The sequence below is a fragment of the Aethalodelphis obliquidens genome, unplaced genomic scaffold (assembly GCF_003676395.1).
Source record: "Aethalodelphis obliquidens isolate GAN/ISIS:26980383/991018 unplaced genomic scaffold, ASM367639v1 scaffold6, whole genome shotgun sequence".
In the NCBI taxonomy this organism is placed as follows: Eukaryota; Metazoa; Chordata; class Mammalia; order Artiodactyla; family Delphinidae; genus Aethalodelphis; species Aethalodelphis obliquidens.
In genome coordinates, this window is record NW_020837950.1 from 39,542,175 (window position 1) to 39,560,905 (window position 18,731).

Consider the following 18,731-nt stretch of genomic DNA (forward strand, 5'->3'; position numbering starts at 1 on the left):
CAGAGCCAGGCCTGAGGGTCAGCTGGCTCTAGCTGTAGGAGAACAGGGAGCCAGGATGGGGAACTGGGTAGATTTTGGCCAGAAAAGGTATTTTTAAATGGAATTGTTAAAAATGATATTTATAGAAAAGGTAGTAATGACATGAGAAGGAGAGTATGAGAAAATAAGTGAAAAGAACAGATTGGAAAACTGAACTCAACCTCACGAAATGAACATACGTAAGGAGATCAAGGGAACCTGTGGATGTTAATAAGTGGGGTGTGCAAGGTGGGCGGGATTATGGGGATAAGTGAATGACGTGTGCAGCGAGGGTGTGTCACTGTTCATTATCAGGAAGAAAGTGTAGCTGACGTATCCCATAGGAGTAGTTCATTGTTCCTTGTTGAATGAATGAATGATTGATTGAATGAATGGATGAATGAAAATACAATTCAATGGCACGGAACAAAGGCAAACCGTGTTTTCTTTTCCATTTCTTTTCAGAAAGGGAGACTGAACTGTGATCCCACATTTGAACTTGAAGAAATGATTCTTGAATCCAAACCACTTCACAAAAAGAAGAAGAGGTTGGCAAAGAACAGGTCCAAAGATGGCACGAAGGACAGCTGTCCTCTGGTGAGTGCCGTCTCAGGAGCAAACCCCAGGCAGAGAGGAATCCTATACTCCAGTGAATATGGTTGAGCTGCTTCTTAGCCAGATGGGGGGCTTGTCACTTTGCCCCACCAAATACGTTCATTTGCAGTCAATAAAATGCCTCCATCGAACAAGTGGTCTTTCATAGCAGGACCCTGTGAAATCATCCCTGTAGAGGGACATATCCGTGCTCTCATCATTCACATTAGCACTGTTCCTAGCGCAGGAACCTCCGTATCTGTTAGCAAGAGCAGAAGAAATGATGTTGAGCGACACCAGCGCTGTTCCGAGTAGCCCCCAGCACCCTCTGCAGAGGTTTTATACTGTGGAGGCACCCAGGGCCACACTCTGTGGGCCACTGCATTCATTTTCTAGGCTGCCAACACAAAGTATCACACACTTGGTGTCTTAAAACAACTGAAATGTGTTCACACAATTCTAGAGGCCAGAAGTTCAAAACCAGGTATTGACAGAGCTTTGCTCTCTCCAAAGGCTATGGGGAGGGTCCCTCCTTGCCTCTTGCAGCCTCTGGCGGTGGCCAGCAGCCCTTCACATCCCTTGGCTCACGGCTGCATCACTTCCATCTCTCCCTCCGCCTTCACGTGGCGTTTTCCTCTCTGTGTCTTCACACGGCCCTCTTTTAGGGACACCCGTTGTCAAATGTAGAGCCCACCCCGCTCCAGGGTGACTTCAGCTTAACTAGTTCCATCTACAAAGACCCTGTTTCCAAATAAGCTCACATTCACCAGTCTAGGGGGTTAGGACTTCAACATATCTTTTTAAAATATTATTTTTTATTTTTTATTGAAGTATGGTTGATTTACAATGTTGTGTTAATTTCTGCTCTACAGCAAAGTGATTCAGTAATACGCATATATACATTCTTTTTCATATTCTTTTCCATTATGTTTTATCACAGGGTATTGAATATAGTTCCCTGTGCTATACAGTAGGACCTTGTTGCTTATCCATTCTATATATAATAGTTTGCATCTGCTAATCCCAAACTCCCACTCCTTCCCTCCCCCACCCCCTCCTTGGCAACCACAAGTCTGTTCTCTATGTCTGTGAGTCTATTTCAGCTTAGTAGATAGGTTCATTTGTGTCATCTTTTAGATTCCACATGTAAATGATAACATACAGTATTTGTCTTTCTCTTTCTGACTTACTTCACTTAGTATGATAATCTCCAGGTCCATCCATGTTGCTGCAAATGGCATTATTTCGTTCTTTTTCATGGCTGAGTAGTATTTCATTGTATATATACAAATCTTCTTTATCCATTCCACAACATACCTTTTTGGAGGACACAATTCAACCCACAACTGCCCCTTCCTCCATCAAAATATATTAAAAATTGTAGTGCATGATTACATTGGTAGGAAGATGAATATAACTTTCAAATTTAAAAATTCATTTTTTTCAGCTTATTTGAAAAGAAATTAAAACATCTTTGTAGCCCCTAAGAGTATCGTGGAGCCTAGGCCAGTGCCTGCAGAGCCTAATGCAGAAGTTGGCCTGGGAAGGGCTGGGTGTGTGTACGTAAGGGCACACAAGGGTGTGGGGTTCCTGCACAGGCATGCAGTGTACATTCTGCATCCAGGCAGCCTCTGAGACGTGTATTACAGAGCATCCGTGGGACGGGTGGTCCTGGGCACCTGTCCCTGAAGAGATTGAGCACCTTTGCACGATGGCCTTAAATCTCTCCCTCTCCCCACCATGCTTCTTAATTAGGACTAACGAACATTCAAGTGATCAGGAAACCAAGGTCATGATTTTCAATTCCTATTCCGTTTTAACATGGCTTTTAAATTGGATTTAATGGCTTCAAATGGAGAAAAGCATCTCTGTCTGCCAGCCCCCCTCCCCACCCCCGGTGGCACAGCCGCCACTACAATCAGGGCTGCTCCAGCCGCTTTGATTGTCCCCAGCCCCATTTAGATCAGTCTCTGCTCGCCCTCACTCCCCGGATGATGCTTCATCACTTACAGTCCCCTCTCTGTGCTCTTTGACAGAATGGACACCTCCAGCAGTGCCTGGAGACAGTGCGGAAAGAATTCATCATATTCAACAGAGAGAAGTAAGTCCACCACCAGCATCTGCTGGGCAGAGCCCTTCCAAGGGCAGAAAGTCTCCCTGGGGGAATCGGGGTCCCTGGCCCCCCATGAAGCCAGCCACGACACTGGAAGGGAAACAGCAGGTGGACGCCGTTGTTCTAATCCTGCCTCTGCCATGTGGCCTGAGCAAGGCGCTAACTTCACCTCTCTGGGCCTCAGGGTGTTCATATGAAGTGGGGTGGCCACAGGAGGACCAAGCCGGCACACAGGATGCTGGCGCAGAGGGGCAGGCCTACAGACGGTTACGTGCCCAAGCTCTGGAGCAAACTTGCCCGGGATCAAGTCCTGGCTCTTCCGCTGCCAGAGTGACCTAAGGCAAGTCACTTAACGTCACTGAGCCTCATTTTCAGCAGTGACAAAGTGGAAATCACTCCCTTGCAGTGTGTTTGTTGTAAGGTTAAATGAGGCTGTTCATACAATACCTGGCATGGTAGGAGTCCTCATGAAAAGGGTTACTATTATTGTTGTTGTTGTTATTGTCATTGTTCTTGTTATTATTTGATGGGGTGAGGTGGTGTGGACTGTGCTAGGACCCCAGCATCATTGGCTGGCAGGAGATAGGATGATGCTGAGTTGGGAGGGGCGAAGCTGGGGTCGGACCTGGCCGCATGACTGCCCTTACAGCAGTCAAGGAAGCAGAGGCTCAGGCTTGGTCCCAGCTGATGTTACTATCTGGGGGTTCATCCACCTGTGCCTGATGAGTCAGAGCAGAGGCTTGGGCAGCCGTGGGCTCATGCAGCAGGAGCTGAAGCCCTGTAGGCAGGACTGACAGCACATCAGCCCCATTTGGCCAACACTCAACTAGGCCTTGGGCTTGTGGAGATGATGGGATGCGCTTCCCTACCTCCAGGAGGGCCAGATGGACACATGCCAGGCTGGCCCTTAGGCGTTCACCAGCGTTCCGCCATTTTCAGCTTATAGCAGGTGACAGCAGCACTGGGGATGCATGATATGGAAAACGGCAGCCCAGGCGTGGCTCCGACAGCAGGTGCCAGGCTCAGCCTGGGTGTCAGGGAAGCTTCTGGAGCCAGCATGCCCGGCTGAGTCCTGACGGGCGAGGAGGGCAAGGCGTGGAGTTCCAGGAGTCAGGACAGTGCCCAGAGAACGAGACGGCCTGGCAGACACAGGGACCAGCGGCTGTTGAAGAAGTTTGTATTCCCTAAGCGTGCACGGAGGGTGGAGCAGCACGAGGTGAGGGCCCCGGGGCAGAGTTGTTTAGGTCGGGGGTGGGGGGCGCAGGGCGGGGCCCCATTCCCAGTGGGCACTGGGGGAGGTGAAGGACACTGCAGCCTGTCATTTATCCTGGTCAGCTAAAGCTCTAGGGCTGGTGGATGCCCAGGTTAGCCCAGACACACACACCAAGCTGGAGGAGCAAGCCTCACCCACTGCGAGACTACGTCCTTGGTCCCAGCAGAACGGGAAGTGCCTCCGCAACACAGCGCGTCAGACTTGGGACGGGGCGGGGCGAGGCGAGGGGGCGGTGCTGACGTGGTGAGCGGTTTCAGAGCTCATCACAATTTCCCTGTGGTCCTGCCTGCTCTGAGGCTCATGGTCCCTCCCAGCGGTAGACACCCAGTCCTGGGAACTTCCGCTCAAACCAGCTTGGGCACTTTGGGCCAAAGTGATGGTGGGCTCCAGGCAACCTTGCCTCGGGTCCTTTATCAGTTCAGACATGTCTGAAGGGTCCTCAGAGAGTGCCTGGATGGCAAATGTGAGCCTGTGAAAAGGCAGAGGGGTGACGGACCCGAGCGGAGAGCAATCACATTGCGTATTGTGCCGCGTGCCAGAAGATGCTTCAATCTAGAATCCGAAGAATCCAAGTTGTTTCCCTTTAAAAGAAGATGAACATGAGATATCCGTCCTTGTGTTGTTAGGGGTTGCCTCTGGCTGCCTTTAGCAGAAATCTAACTATTTAGTGGCTTCGACCAATTAGGTGCTCTTTCTCACATGGAAAAGTGAATGGATAGGGCTTCCCTGGTGGCGCAGTGGTTAACCGTCCACCTGCTGATGCAGGGGACGCGGGTTCGTGCCCCGGTCCGGGAAGATCCCACATGCCGTGGAGCGGCTGGGCCCGTGAGCCATGGCCGCTGAGCCTGCGCATCCGGAGCCTGTGCTCCGCAACGGGAGAGGCCACAGCAGTGAGAGGCCCGCGTACCGCAAAAAAAAAAAAAAAAAAAAAAGAGTGAATGGATAGGGAAATGTGGTAGGATCGCCCAGCCGTGCTGAGAACCCCTTTGAGAGTTGTGATCATGGATTTGAAGTGAGGCTGGCACCGTTAACAGAGGGAGGGTGGAAGTCATTTTCCAATGGAGGCTGCGGGGTCAAGGACCAGCATATGCAAAAGCAGGAGGCAGGAAAGAAGATGGCCCGTAAGGGGAGATGTGCATGGGTTTCACCGAGGTTCCTGCTCTTTCATCCCTGCCTCTCTGTTCACCTCAGGTGCTCCCCCGTGGCTCTGAGGCTATAGGCTACCTGTCAGAGCAGGTGTTCTGGGAGGAGTGCCTTTCCCCCAGCCTCTCCCCACCCACCACATAAAACTATCCAGGTGGACGGCTTGGTGTCTCGATGCTGTCTGAGCATCACGTCGACCCCTCCATGTCAGACCCCATCCCTGCTCCACAAAGTACGTGGGAAGGGAGCCACAGTGCATCTACCCATAACCCTCTCTGCTGCGGTTTCTCTTCTACAAAAGTGCCTGTGAGAAGTCAATTCATGAGGCATGATCTGCCCCAAAGCAAGAGATTTCCTTTTAAACCAAGAAAAAAAAGTCGGCGCTATTCATCCTGCACTTCCTTCTGCAATCCTGTTTTTGAAGCACCTGCTGTGTTGGCATTTGAGTAGCTGGAAAATTAAGTCAAGTACCTTCTTTCCGACCTCAGACATGTGGCCAGTGGGGTGACAGTAGGGGACGCCAAGACGCCGAGCCAGGCTTCCCTTCATGCTCCGCTGGGACCATGCTGCCCCTCGCTGCCTCCCTCCAGTAGTTCTGTTTCCTTTCATTCTCTGCACGCCCGGCTGTCAAAGTGCAACAGACTGGTCCTGCTCCGTGTACCGTTGTTACAGGCCTTGCCTCTGCAGAAGGCTCTGTAAAGAAGAACCAGACGGAAGTGCCACAGTCACAGGGGGTCATGTCGGAATCTCCCGGGGGGTTGTTAGCGTTTAGAATTGCTGCATCTGTTACAGGTTGAACTGTGTCTCCCCCCACCGAAATAGATATGCTGAAGGTCTAGCCACCAGGACCTTAGAAGGCGACCTTATTTGGAAATAGTGTTGTTGCAGATATAATTAGTTGAGATGAGGTCATACTGGGGCAGGGGACCCTTGCCTGGTGTCCTAATATGACTGGTGTCCTAATATGACTGGTGTCCTAATAAGAAAAGAGACACAGACTCAGGGAGAAGACTGTGAAAATGGCGTCAGGGATTGGTGTGATCCATGTGCAGACCTAGGAAAGCCAAGGATGGCCCAGAGCCAACAGAAGCCAGGAGAGGGCCTGGAACAGATTCTCCCTCAAAGCCTCCAGAAGGAACAAACCCTGCCAACACCTTAGGTTCAGATTTCTGGCCTCCAGACTGTGAGATAGTACATTTCTGTTACTATAAGCCACCCAGCTGGTGGTACCGTGTTACAGCTCCCCAGCCCTGCGCCCGGGAAACCAACACGGCATACTTCTGAATCAGAAGCTGAGAGAATGGGCCTGGGGATCTGCACTGTACCTTGTTCTTCCAGTCGTTCTGATGAGAATTTCTGCAGGAGACCAGAGTGCCCACACCATATATCCTCCAGTTGGTTCTGGACTGAGTCATGAGAATTCCCCATCTAAAACTGTCTCCGAGGACAGAGGGAATGAAAAGTGCCCAACGAACTGAGAAGGTATCTTGAGACCAAACAACGAGGCAGTCAGCTCCATAAAGTACAGTTGTGACGTTTATTGCGGGTAACTTACGTGCGGATTGGATGGGGCGTATGGCAGTCTGGAGGCATCGGCAGCTGCACTCCGCACCTCCGAGGGACCATCACCATTTTATAGTTAACCTAGGGTATGGGGGTAAGTGCTTGGAGTAAGTAAGTAAGTCAAGGCCTTATCTGATTTATGATGGGTGGGTGCCAGGAATATGCCAGGAAAAGCGAAGGTCTTTATCATTATTTGGAGACTACCTGGACCTCATGATCGTTAAACAATATCTATTAATTACAAAACCACTGACGACAGAGAAGAGATTTACTACACAGTACAGTCCTAGGTAGGGTCAGTGGAAGGACAGGAGGAAATGAACAGGCCCAAGATGGCGTCAGTTATGCTAACAGCCAAACACACTGCAAACCTTCCAGCCCTCTTTCTCCTTTGCCCTGGATCATTCACCTGCAACTTCGAGCCCTCGTGGGTGGAAGAATACTGCTGAAGGCTCTAACCGCCCCAGCATAACTACCTACCTCTTGCATGGGCCAAGTGCGCTTCCTCAACTAGAAAAAACTCTTGGAGAGAGAAAAAGCTCCCCTCCCTCCGTGGGATGAGGAAGCTGTCATAGGCATGAAGTGCCAAGGGGACACGGGCCGGGCATCTACTGTGGCAGCTCCCATAGAAGGTTCTCATTCAGCCCTTTGACAGATATATTATAATCCTGACCTGAGACTTGGGGTCATGGAAGTGGATCTAGCAGGACCATGTCCTCAGGATGCTTGAAGCCTGCAGGGGAGATGGCGGGATGCAGACATTCTTAGGCCGCTGTGAAAACGTGGAGGAGATGCCCTAGGTCTGACCTCTCTGGACTTCAGTTTCTAAACAGGGAACAAGATTAAAATTAGCACTGCCTAATTTTCTGGAAATGCAGCTATTATTGGTTAATGGTCTCAGCTGGCAAAAGGCCACTGAGCCAGGTGGAGCATCTGCTTCCAGGGACTGGTCGGGGCTTCCAGGGCCTGGGCAGCTGAGCTTCCATTAGTTTGAGAAGTGCACTGTGGGGCTTGTCCTATTTTGGCCAAAGATCCGAGCAGGGGTGATTTTTCCAAAAGGTCTTTTCAATAGCATTTGACAAAGTTTTGCAGGATAAAAAGCCCCTGGTGCGAAAGGAGTTTGAGGAGGTGAATTTTCTATCTGCTTCCTCTCTTAAAGAAATGAAAACATTTAAAAGCACATTTAAGCTACCTTTGGAGCCCTTGAAGACATTACATTTTAAACATCGAACACTGCACATGTTATGTTTAATAATATTATTAACAGTAACTGTACATGATTTTATGGTTTTAGATCCTGTTCCTTTAATCCAGGACTTCTCAACCTCAGCTCTGTTGACACTTGATGACTACTGACCTCAATTCTTTGCTGTGGGGACAGTCCTGTGCATTGTAGTATGTTTAGCAGAATCTGTGACCTTTATTCATTAGCTATCAGTAGCACCTCCATAGCTGTGACGCCAGAAATGACCCCGGGCATTGCCACTTGTTCCCTGGCAAGCAGATCACCCCCAGTGGAGAACCATGGCTCTAATCCTTGCTCATCACATTTTCCTGAGGTACTTATTATTATTATTATTCCCAAGCTCTTGCAACTCTTAATTGGAAGATGAAGGACTTGAACTCTCTTCTTCCATCCACTGGATTCTGGGCTCTTTCGAAAACTCAAATTTCATGAAAACTCGAAATCAAGCAATCCCATGGGAATCAGGGCCCTCTGTCCATTTCACTTGGTTCTCCACCAAAGGAATTTCAGCCAGGTGGAAAAGGGTGACTGATACTGACATATCAATCTCAACCAATAAAAGACAGGAGCGTTGGTTTTCAGTCAGCCAAGGGAGACACGCAGACCCTGACAGATCGCCCCGAGTGTATACAAGCCCGTTGCCCCGAGCAGTAAAGCACATGCTCTTACTGGTCTGCTCAGACTTAGCTCATTTAAAGACCCATCTTTACTTTCCCTTCAATCGCTTTTCTCTAGCAAAAAAGAGGTACCCTAATTTTTCTTTTTTTTCAAATTTTAAATGGCTTTATTAAAGGCTGTTAATATAAAGATGCCCTAATTTGTTATGTCAATATTTATAGGCCTTACATGAAATGAGGCTATGTGTAAACTTGAAAATTATAAATAGGACCTAATGTTCTGTTTTAGAATAAATGATGGTGGTGGTGGTGGTGGTGGTGGTGGTGACATTCCCACCAACAGTGTAAGAGGACTACCTTTTCTCCACACCCTCTCCAGCATTTGTTGTTTGTAGATTTTTTGATGATCTCCATTCTGACCGGTATGAGATGACATCTCATTGTAGTTTTGATTTGCATTTCTCTAATGATTAATGATGTTGAGCTCTGAGCACGTTTAAGGTAGGAAGATCTAAGCTATGATGTTCGGTAGATTAGGTATGTTAAATGCATTTTTGACTTTTAGGATATTTTCAACTTACAAGGGGTTTATTGGGATGTGTATATATATGTGTGTGTTTGTGTACGTATATATATATGTATGTGTATATATGTTTATATGTGTGTGTATATATATATTAAAAAACACATACCTAAGTCCCATGGCTTAACCTACACAAATCGTGGCTCTAGGAGTCTAGAGAGGAAGATACCAGCATAAATGGTGAATTCTCTGAGACTACCATGGCTACAAGGGATGAAAACAAAAAGAAAACAGCTTCAGTGAAATGGAAACTTACTGCAGGACTCATGTAGCCACAGGAAGTGCTGGAATGCAATGTGATCCCAAAGTAACTGGGACGGGGGCCAGGAACCTTGCCTGAACTCACTCCTTCCTTCTTCCAGTGATTTGTTTTTCTCTGCACATCAAAGTCATTTTCTTTTACTGTAAACCAGTTCTTTCTACACACTGAGCTCCAGAGTCTCCCAGCTCTGCCACCAAACTCAAGAAAGTAGATAAAACAGGGAGTTGAGGAAAGTCAAGAAGGAGAATGCTTTCCTGACCTCAAATTCGAGTACCCCAGGGAATGACTCTGATTGGTCAGGTGCTAGTCCCTGGACCAATCAAATCTGGCCATTGGAGAACCCTGACTGGTGCTGATTGGGTCATGTGTCTGCCCTTAGGCCAATCAATAGCTGTGAGAGGGAGGTAAGATTTATAAAATCACTAGAAAGGCAAAATGATGGTGGTCCACTCCACTTGGAAAGTAAGGATGATAGCGTAGGGTAAATAGAGCCCAGGAGAGGAAAGAATAGGGAGTGACAGATGTTGAGGTCTGGGGAAGGTTAATAAAGAAATGGCAGGTGGTCCCTCTTGGCTTTCTGTCTGACCTCCTCCCTTCCTCTGGGCAGGTAGAACGTGGTAACTGTACATGGATAGGACGGGGGAATAGGGGACAGGGAGAGCTGGCTGCCCAGGCATGGAAGTACCAGCCCCAAAGTGGACACCATTTCAGGTCCCTTGGCCGTCAAAGAGTTCATCTCAATCTGCAGCCCCAGGGTTTTCCCATGGTGACTCTCTGGCCGAGAATTGGACTGAGGCCATTATTCACCCACAGACCAGTGTCTGAATCTCCAGAACCCCTCTCTGAACCTAAAGAGGCCAAACTCCCTACAACAGCAAAGGTCTGTTTCCTGTTCATGGCAGGTTAGCTGGGGGATGCTGCTGCCATGTCACCATCCCCATCATTCCAGGACGCAGACTGAAGGAGCATCTCTGGAACATGGCCGTGAGACTGACAGAGGGAAAGAGACTTCGGGAGGGTCTTGCATCGGCAATGCTCCAGCCTGATGGTAGCCTTTCTACTCACACTCATGGGCCAGAACTGGTCACATGGCCGAACCCAGCCCCAGAGGAGCCAGGAGGTGCAATCTTGCTACGTGCCGAGAGGGGCAAATCAGAACGTTTGGTGAACACCGTTAGTGGCTCCCTGTCCATCAGGCCCCCAACCCACAGAAGTGAGGACCCAGCAAGTCTCATCCTTAAGCCAGCTCAGACGTAAAAGGTCAGCCCCACCTCTAAATCTAGAGAGAAATCTACTAGTGCCATTGCATAGGGAGGATCACTTAGCTGGGAAGGAGCCGGGGCTCCCCTCTGAAAAGCTGTGTGACCTACCACCAGTTCCTCATCCTCTCTCATCCTTTTCTCACCCTCAGAATGGGTGCTGTTAATTCTTATCTGGAAGGGTGGGTGTAGGTATTAAATGAGGAGGTGCTGAGTGAGGATGAACTCATCGAATCTCAACCCCTATCACTCAGAAACCAGGGCTGCCATCCCTTCAATTTTCCCAGAGCTCATCCATTTGCAGAGGGGTATATAGAGAGGACGCTCAGTAAAATAATCCCCTACAATTTGCTATATCACACCCATGCCATAGCTGACGCCATCCTAAGACTCCCTCAGATAGGTTTTGCTTCAGGCAAAGCCGATAAAATGGACAGAATTGTAATGCTTCTGGCCAAAGGCTGTTACTGAATTTGTGAGATAAGTATTGCATACAAGGTGGTCTTCCCAATAAGTGATGAGGTTTGAAAGCGGAACAGCCAGTTATACTGAGTTTTTACTTAAGGAAGAGACACCTCATGGGAGAGCAGAAACATGTATCAGTCAGAGTTGCAGAGGAAACACTCCAAGGATAATTTATTTTCAAAGGACACTTTACAAAGGTGTGGCTGTAAGGGCGTCATAGAAGCTTGTGCAGTGAACTGGGGCTTCGGAGAAGGCAAGGTGTTCCCACCCGGTGGGTGACAGAGAGGAGGAGAGGGAGGTCGTCCAGGGAGAAGGCTACCTTGATTGGAGCAGCGACCTTCCAATGTTCCCAGCAGCCCCAGGTGACAGTGCAGGAAAGGGGCTGGGGACCTGATGCCCAAACTTGACTGCCCTTACTCCTGATTTCTGCCAGGGCTCCCCATGGGCCAAGCCCAGCTGGAAGCCCAAAGAGCTTGGGAGCTTTCGATACAATTCCTACAAGTCGGACTCCCAAGCTGGAGAGCAGGCGGGGAGTGGGGCAGGGTGGACCTGGGGTACGATGGAAGATGGATGATGGAGGTCCAGGGGGCTTCTAAGAATTGAAGGAGTGTCCCATGAGAGAGAAATTAGAATCAGCTGAATAATTCTGGGAAGCACAACAAAGGCCAATGGGGAGGAGCTCTCAGGCAGCAGATTTCTCAGTTGAAATTCTATATGAAGGAAAAGTTTCTAAGGATTTAAGCAGTTCCCACATGAAATGGGCTATCTTGAGAGGTGGGCAGTGGGGTTTGGGTTAAGACTGGCTGGCTCTCTGCTAGGGATGCTAGAGGCGGGATTCTTGCAGTGTACAAACAATTAGACCAGGTGACTGTTTGCTTTCTTCTCTTCAGTATCCACCCCCTGTCCCCAAACAGACAACCATTCTTCAATTTGGAGTGTTCCCTTTCAGAACTTTCTGGTAACTTCGACTCTGGTATTTATTACCCATAGAGAAGCAGTGTACATAACAGCTACAAGCACAGCCTCTGGAATCAGACTGCCTGGTTTAGAATCCTGATCCATGCTAGCTTTGTGACCTTGTGTGAGCACTACTGCCTCAGTTTCCTCATCTGTAAACTGGGGTATTAAAACCTACTCCATATGAAGGATTGTTGTAAAGACCAGTGAGTTAACAGATGTTAAGCACCTAACAGCCCCCCTACACAATCAGTCAGCACTGCCCAAGTGTTTGCTAGTAATATTAATTTTGCACAGAATTATCAGACCAATACAGTACTGTATCGATTAAGTGCCATGTCAAACATCATTTTGCCTTAATTCTTTAATGAACTCTTACGCATACACACAAAATAACAACCTATCAACTCCCTTGGCCACAAGAGAAACAGCTCCATGCATGTTGACTCAGGCAAATTGTTGTCCACGAGGGCTGTGAGCTCGCCAGTTCTAATGGTCATCCAATTTTTGTCCAGCTAAGACATCCTTTTACTCCATTTAATTGGGACTGGCATCCTTCCCCCCTCGGTGTGTTGAGACAGAGCCTGCCAACCTGTGCAAACAGGCTGCTGATGAGGGGTGGAAACCTGGCTGGGCATTTATCCCTGCATTCACCCGCCCGGCCTTCCAACACACATTGACTATGCACCAGCCCCAGGCTGGTCGCTGTGCCGGCTGCCGTGCAGCCACAGATGGCTTTCGGTGTCCCTTGCCCAGAGGAGGGGAGACCAGTAACCAGGCTGGAGACCCAGTTCCAGTTGCCATTTCCATGCCCAGCCTTCCCTGGTTTATAGGCCCCTCTGGACCCCACCATGACTTGTGGGGCTGGATTCCCTCCCCATGAGCCTATTGTCCTGTTTCACCCATTTCTGGGTCCTGACTCTCAGCCACTGTGTGTGTACCCCCTTCCAGTACCCTCCTCTTCTCCAGGTCTTCAGCCTTGATCCCCCAGAACGAGGCCTGCAGAATCATCTGTGGGGGCCTCCTTGCTGGGAGACATTCATCAGAACTGTGGCAGGAAGTTAAGCTTTACTTACTGATCCTCAGTTTCTCCATCTGTGAAATGGGGGTGTCCCCACACTGCCATCATCATCATAAAAATCGCTGCCCTTTATAAAGTGCCTGTTACAGGGCAGACGGATACTACGCGTTAGTTCATCTTCTCCTTTAAAGAGGTGGTGCTGTGGCCATATTACAGGTAAGGAAACAGGGGCTTCAGGAAGCTGGGTAAGTTCCCCCAGGCCCCTCAGCCAGTCACGGCAAAGGTGGGATCCTGATCCAATTCTGTACAGCTCCAAATCCTGCCTTCTCCCACCGTGCCACACTGCCACTCCACGATTCCACACAGTCCAGGAGACATACAACCAGTGAAATGACGTGAATAGGTGTGACGGCGCTTGAAAGGTTTCCCATTTTTAAAGCACACAGCACAAAGGAAAGCTGGCCATCACCCTGGAACGGGAGGCCAGGCCGCACCTAGGGTTTGAAGCTGCAGATCAATGTTGGTATGAAACTGATTCCATCCTCAGGGTGTGAAATAGCTTGATTTGAAATTATTTGATGGCTAACCATTTTATTTTAGTCCTATGTAGTGCTTTGCCTTTGAAAAATGCCTCCAGCCCAAATTATTACAAACTTTAATGTGTTCTGTTCTTGTTAAGCAAGGGTCTCCGTCACAGAGCACTTCCTTCTGGAATCTAATGCTTGAGTTTGGGACGAGAGCATTCACATCCATCACTCAGAATTCTGGTCACAAAGCTGACAGTTAATTTGATAAAGTGGCTGAGAAAATGAAATGTTCCTGCTATCATGGAGATAACTAGGCAATCTGCGTCCGTAGACTTGGGCTATGTCTAGTAAGATACGTAAAATCCTTTTTCGTTTCCTCCTGAATTATAGATAACTAGGCTCTGGGCTAGTCATGGAAGTGAGCTCTCGGGGCCAACCATATGGTTTCATATCATTGTCTTGGTTCGTGGGTTCCTACTTGAGCAAACTGAGACTTTCTAATTCCTTCAGAGTGTGGAAAAATCATTCCATGCTACCTTCCTTCCATATCCAGATCGAAAGGCATAAGAGTCAGTGGAAAGGGCAGGGGTCTTGGAGACAGACAGCCCTGGGTTTGAATGTAGCCTCCCAAAGTTACACGGCTAGTAAGTGGCAGACCCAGGGATAGAACCAGACAGTCTGGCTCCAAACCCAGGCCTTGAATGCCAAGCCATACTGCTTCCTTCCAGCAAAGACTTCATCCCAGTGAATGTTCACTGTTTGCTCTCTGTCCTGCTCCCCAGCCCCTTCAACTGTGAGCCTAGAACATAGAACCTGGCACACGGATAGTGCTGGTAAAAAGGATGAGTGGAAGGATAGAAATGTGAATGGGTGGGTGGGCATTGAGCAGATGGGAGGGTGGCAGTGATGAATGGAAATATGGGAGTAGATGGATGACTGGATGGGCAGAAGGGTGGTGGATGGATGGATAGACGGGTGGATGGATACTAGATGAACAGGTGATGTGAGGTAGCTGTGTGGGTGGATGGGTAAATAGGGGGTCTATGGGGGGAATCAATGGATGGGTGGATAGTGAATAGGTGAAATGGATGGTAAGTGGATACTTGGATGATGAGTAGAAGGGTAGATGGAGGGATGTATTGATGGATGGATGGATAATGAATGGTTGAGGTAAATAGATAGGTATCTGTATAGAGGTACATGGGTGGGTAGGTGAATAAGTAAGTGAGTAAAGGGAGGTCAGTTAGGTGAGTAGGGGTGGACAGGTGGGGGTGGGGTGGGACAGATGGACATATGGATGGATGATGGTTGGATGGATGGGGTAGATGAATAGGGTAAGCAAATGAACGAATATATGGATAGGTGGATAGAAAGTGAAGGGGTGGGTGGATGGTGGCTGGATGCTAAATGGTTGGTAGTAGGTGGGAATGCAGATGTAGTGGGAAGAATGCAGGCTTTGGAGCCTCCCAAAACTAGATTCGAATCCAGTTGTGTAAGCCCGTGGATGGATGGGTGGATGTCTAGAGAGGGGTCCCTGCTTCTGGATTCTGCCTTCTCGTCTCACACTGCACCTGGTGGTAAGTTGCAAGGCGCATGACTTACACCTCGTTTAGACACCATTCTAGGCCTCCAGTACCCATGGTCATAGTATTCTTATGAACACTTATGACCCTCCATAGAGGAGGGGAGACTTGAAACAGCTGGTTCTACTCTTTTTTTAAAAATATATTTTATTCCTTTATTTTGGCTGTGTTGGGTCTTCGTAGCTGTGCGCAGGCTTTCTCTAGTTGCGGTGAGCGGGGGCTACTCTTCATTGCTGTGCGTGGGCTTCTTACTGCGGTGACTTCTCTTGTTGCAGAGCACGGGCTCTAGGCGCACAGGCTTCAGTAGTTGTGGCTCATGGGCTTAGTTGCTTCACGGCATGTGGGATCTTCCCGGACTAGAGTTTGAACCCGTGTCCCCTGCATTGGCAGGTGGATTCTTAACCGCTGCGCCACCAGGGAAGCCCCCGGTTCTACTCTTTGAAATAGCTCTGGCCAGAAGGAGGAGATGAAGTGGCTGAAACTATCCAGCTCCAGAAAGGACTCTGGTCCACCATGCAGTATTGTTTTTACTTTCCGTGACTTACCTCACTGGTGTCCCTTCATTTCAAATCTCCTCCCTCACCCCCTCCAGCTTCACACATTCCAGACCAATCCTTAAAGCCTAGCTCAAAGTCTGCCTCCTGCAGGAAGCCTTCCTTGATCTACACAAGATTTCAGAATCCATCTCTCCCTCATCAGGGCTGTCTCATCCCTTTGCTCCACTCTTTATTATGCAGTCTTTGAAGCTTTATTTTGCGTTATAATCAGGGAAGTTCAGAAATCTAGAGATAGTAATGCTTTCTATGCTATGTTTAGGCATTTAAAAGAAAATCTTAATGGCATTCATCTTTATCTTGCAATTTACCCAGAGAATTGTGGGGCTTCACAGATTGTGAACCAAACAGCAATGTCCTACTTTGGAGTAAAAGCATTTCCCTTTCACTCTCATAGATTTCTTAGTCATTTGAGTGTTCCCTAGTTCCGATCTGATTTTCTCTCCAGAGGTGTCTGAGAGTCTCTGAATGTAGGAGAGGGAATAAAGGGCCAGGGGAGCAAGATTGCCAGGCAATCCCAGCGTTGCTGAGGAAGTCTGACCACCTCCCTTCCTCATCCTAGGCTCTCCCCTCCCTGCTCACTTTGGCCTCTAGATCCAGTGCCTCTGGGCCTCTGGGCCCTGAGCCCTTCTTCACTAGGATGATGTATTTTATCCTGACTACCTTTCCCAGTTGTCCTATCTGGAGGGCTGCAAGCCTCAGAGGCAGAGGCACTGGGCACCTGGTCCTAGTCCCTGCAAGTAGACAAAGGACAGGAGGTTGGGCTTCCCTGGTGGCGCAGTGGTTGAGAGTCCGCCTGCCGATGCAGGGGACACGGGTTTGTGCCCCGGTCTGGGAAGATCCCACATGCCGCGGAGCGGCTGGGCCCGTGAGCCATGGCCGCTGAGCCTGCGCGTCCGGAGCCTGTGCTCCACAACGGGAGAGGCTGCAACAGCGAGAGGCTCGCGTACCGGAAAAAAAAAAAAAGGACAGGAGGCAGTAGCTCCAAGTTCACTGTCTTATAAACGACTTTGTTGCTGCTGGTATTTCACATTGCCTGAAGGACTTGCTCAAATACTGGCATGGTTCCAAACACTAGGCATCTCTGCCAAACACACACACACACACACACAGCATTCCCACCATGCACACACATATACAAGGCATCCCTACCTTGTGCACACACACAGCACACATACGCACACATGACGTCCCCACCATACACACACACACAGCTGTGATCCATCCGAGGCCACGGCTGTGTTGTATTCATCCGAGGATCACCCACAGTGCCCTGCACCTGACAAGTATGTACAGATGTTTGTTGGGTGAAACAACTCTTTCATTTAAATCAGGCAATAGGTCTGCACTCTGTTTGACAGAACATACTAATGTACAAGGTACATTTCAGCTGAAACCTGTGTCTTTCCGAGCAAGGTAGAACTGTAGTTATATTATTTCCAGCCCTGTACTAGATATTTCACGCACATTCTCTCTGGTTCCCCTTAGCCACCTGCCAAGGAAGTGATATAGTCCCCAGTGATAGGAAAACTGAGGCTCAGAAGATAAGCAGCTTGACCCTTTGATCCAAGTGGCTGATGTTGAGATCCAGGGTTTGAGCTGAGTTCTTCCCTATTCTCAAACTTCTCGCTGCTTCCTTAAATGTCTTGGTTTCATTTTTTGCCTGCACGGTCCACATGGAGTGACAGATGTGGGGTAGTGCATGAACCTGCAGTTGAAGATCAGAACGAGAAGTGTGTTGACGTCTTCAATCATGTGGAAAGTGACCAGGTGACCAGCTGTTAGGAGATGCAGTGTACATAGTCCTGCTTCCTCAATGTAAATTGGTGTAGCCATTATGGAAAACAGTATGGAGGTTCCTTAAAAACCTAAAAATGGGGGCTTCCCTGGTGGCGCAGTGGTTGAGAGCCCGCCTGCTGATGCAGGGGACACGGGTTTGTGCCCCAGTCCGGGAAGATCCCACATCCCGCGGAGCGGCTGGGCCCGTGGGCCATGGCCGCTGAGCCTGTGCGTCCGGAGCCTGTGCTCTGCAACGGGAGAGGCCAGAACAGTGAGAGGCCCACGTACCGCAAAAAAAAGAAAACTAAAAATGGTGTTGCTATGTGATACAGCAATCCCACTCCTGGGCATATATCTGGGGAAAACTCTAATTCGAAAAGATACACACACCCCCATGTTTGTGCAGCACTATTAACAATAGCCAAGACATGGAAGCAACCTAAATGTCCATCAACAGATGAATGGATAAAGAAGGTGTGGTACATATATATACAATGGAATATTACTCAGCTATAAAAAAGAATGAAATAATGCCATTTGCAACAACATGGATGAACCTAGAGATTATCATACTTAGTGAAGTAAGTCAGAGAAAGACAAATACCATACGATATCACTTATATGCAAAATCTAAAATATGATACAGGGGCTTCCCTGGTGGTGTAGTGGTTGGGAGTCCGCCTGCCAATGCAGGAGATGCGGGTTCAAGCCCTGGTCCGGGAAGATCCCACATGCCACGGAGCAACTAAGCCCGTGCACCGCAACTACTGAGCCTGCGCTCTAGAGCCCGCGAGCCACAACTACTGAAGCCCGTGCGCCTAGAGCCCATGCTCCGCAACGAGAGAAGCCACCGCAATGAGAAGTCCATGCACCGCAATGAAGAGTAGCCCCCACTCGCCGCAACTAGAGAAAGCCCGCGCACAGCAACGAAGACGCAACACAGCCAAAAATAAATTAATTAAATAAATAAGTTTTTAAAAAATATATGATACAAATGAACTAATTTACAAAACAGAGACAGGCCCACAGACATAGAAGACAAATTTATGGTTACCAAAGGGTGAAGGGAGGGAGGAGGAATAAACTAGGAGTTTGGGATTAGCAGTTGTAAACTACTATAAATAAAATAAACAACAAGGTCCTACTGTATAGCACAGGGAACTATATTCCATAT

General features: G+C 48.7%; 1 protein-coding gene across 3 annotated transcripts in view; it reads left to right on the top strand.

The window, feature by feature from the left end:
• STK32B (serine/threonine kinase 32B) overlaps window positions 1-18,731 on the top strand; it is a 348,577-nt gene that overhangs the window by 328,460 nt on the left and 1,386 nt on the right. For 2 of the 3 annotated variants that reach the window (XM_027103382.1, XM_027103383.1), the window contains 2 exons: window positions 484-615; window positions 2,649-2,713. In XM_027103382.1, coding sequence (XP_026959183.1) covers window positions 484-615; window positions 2,649-2,713 — 197 coding nt within the window. Of the gene's footprint in view, window positions 1-483; window positions 616-2,240; window positions 2,257-2,648; window positions 2,718-18,731 lie in introns of those variants that run through there. The other variant, XM_027103384.1, reaches the window with a different exon arrangement.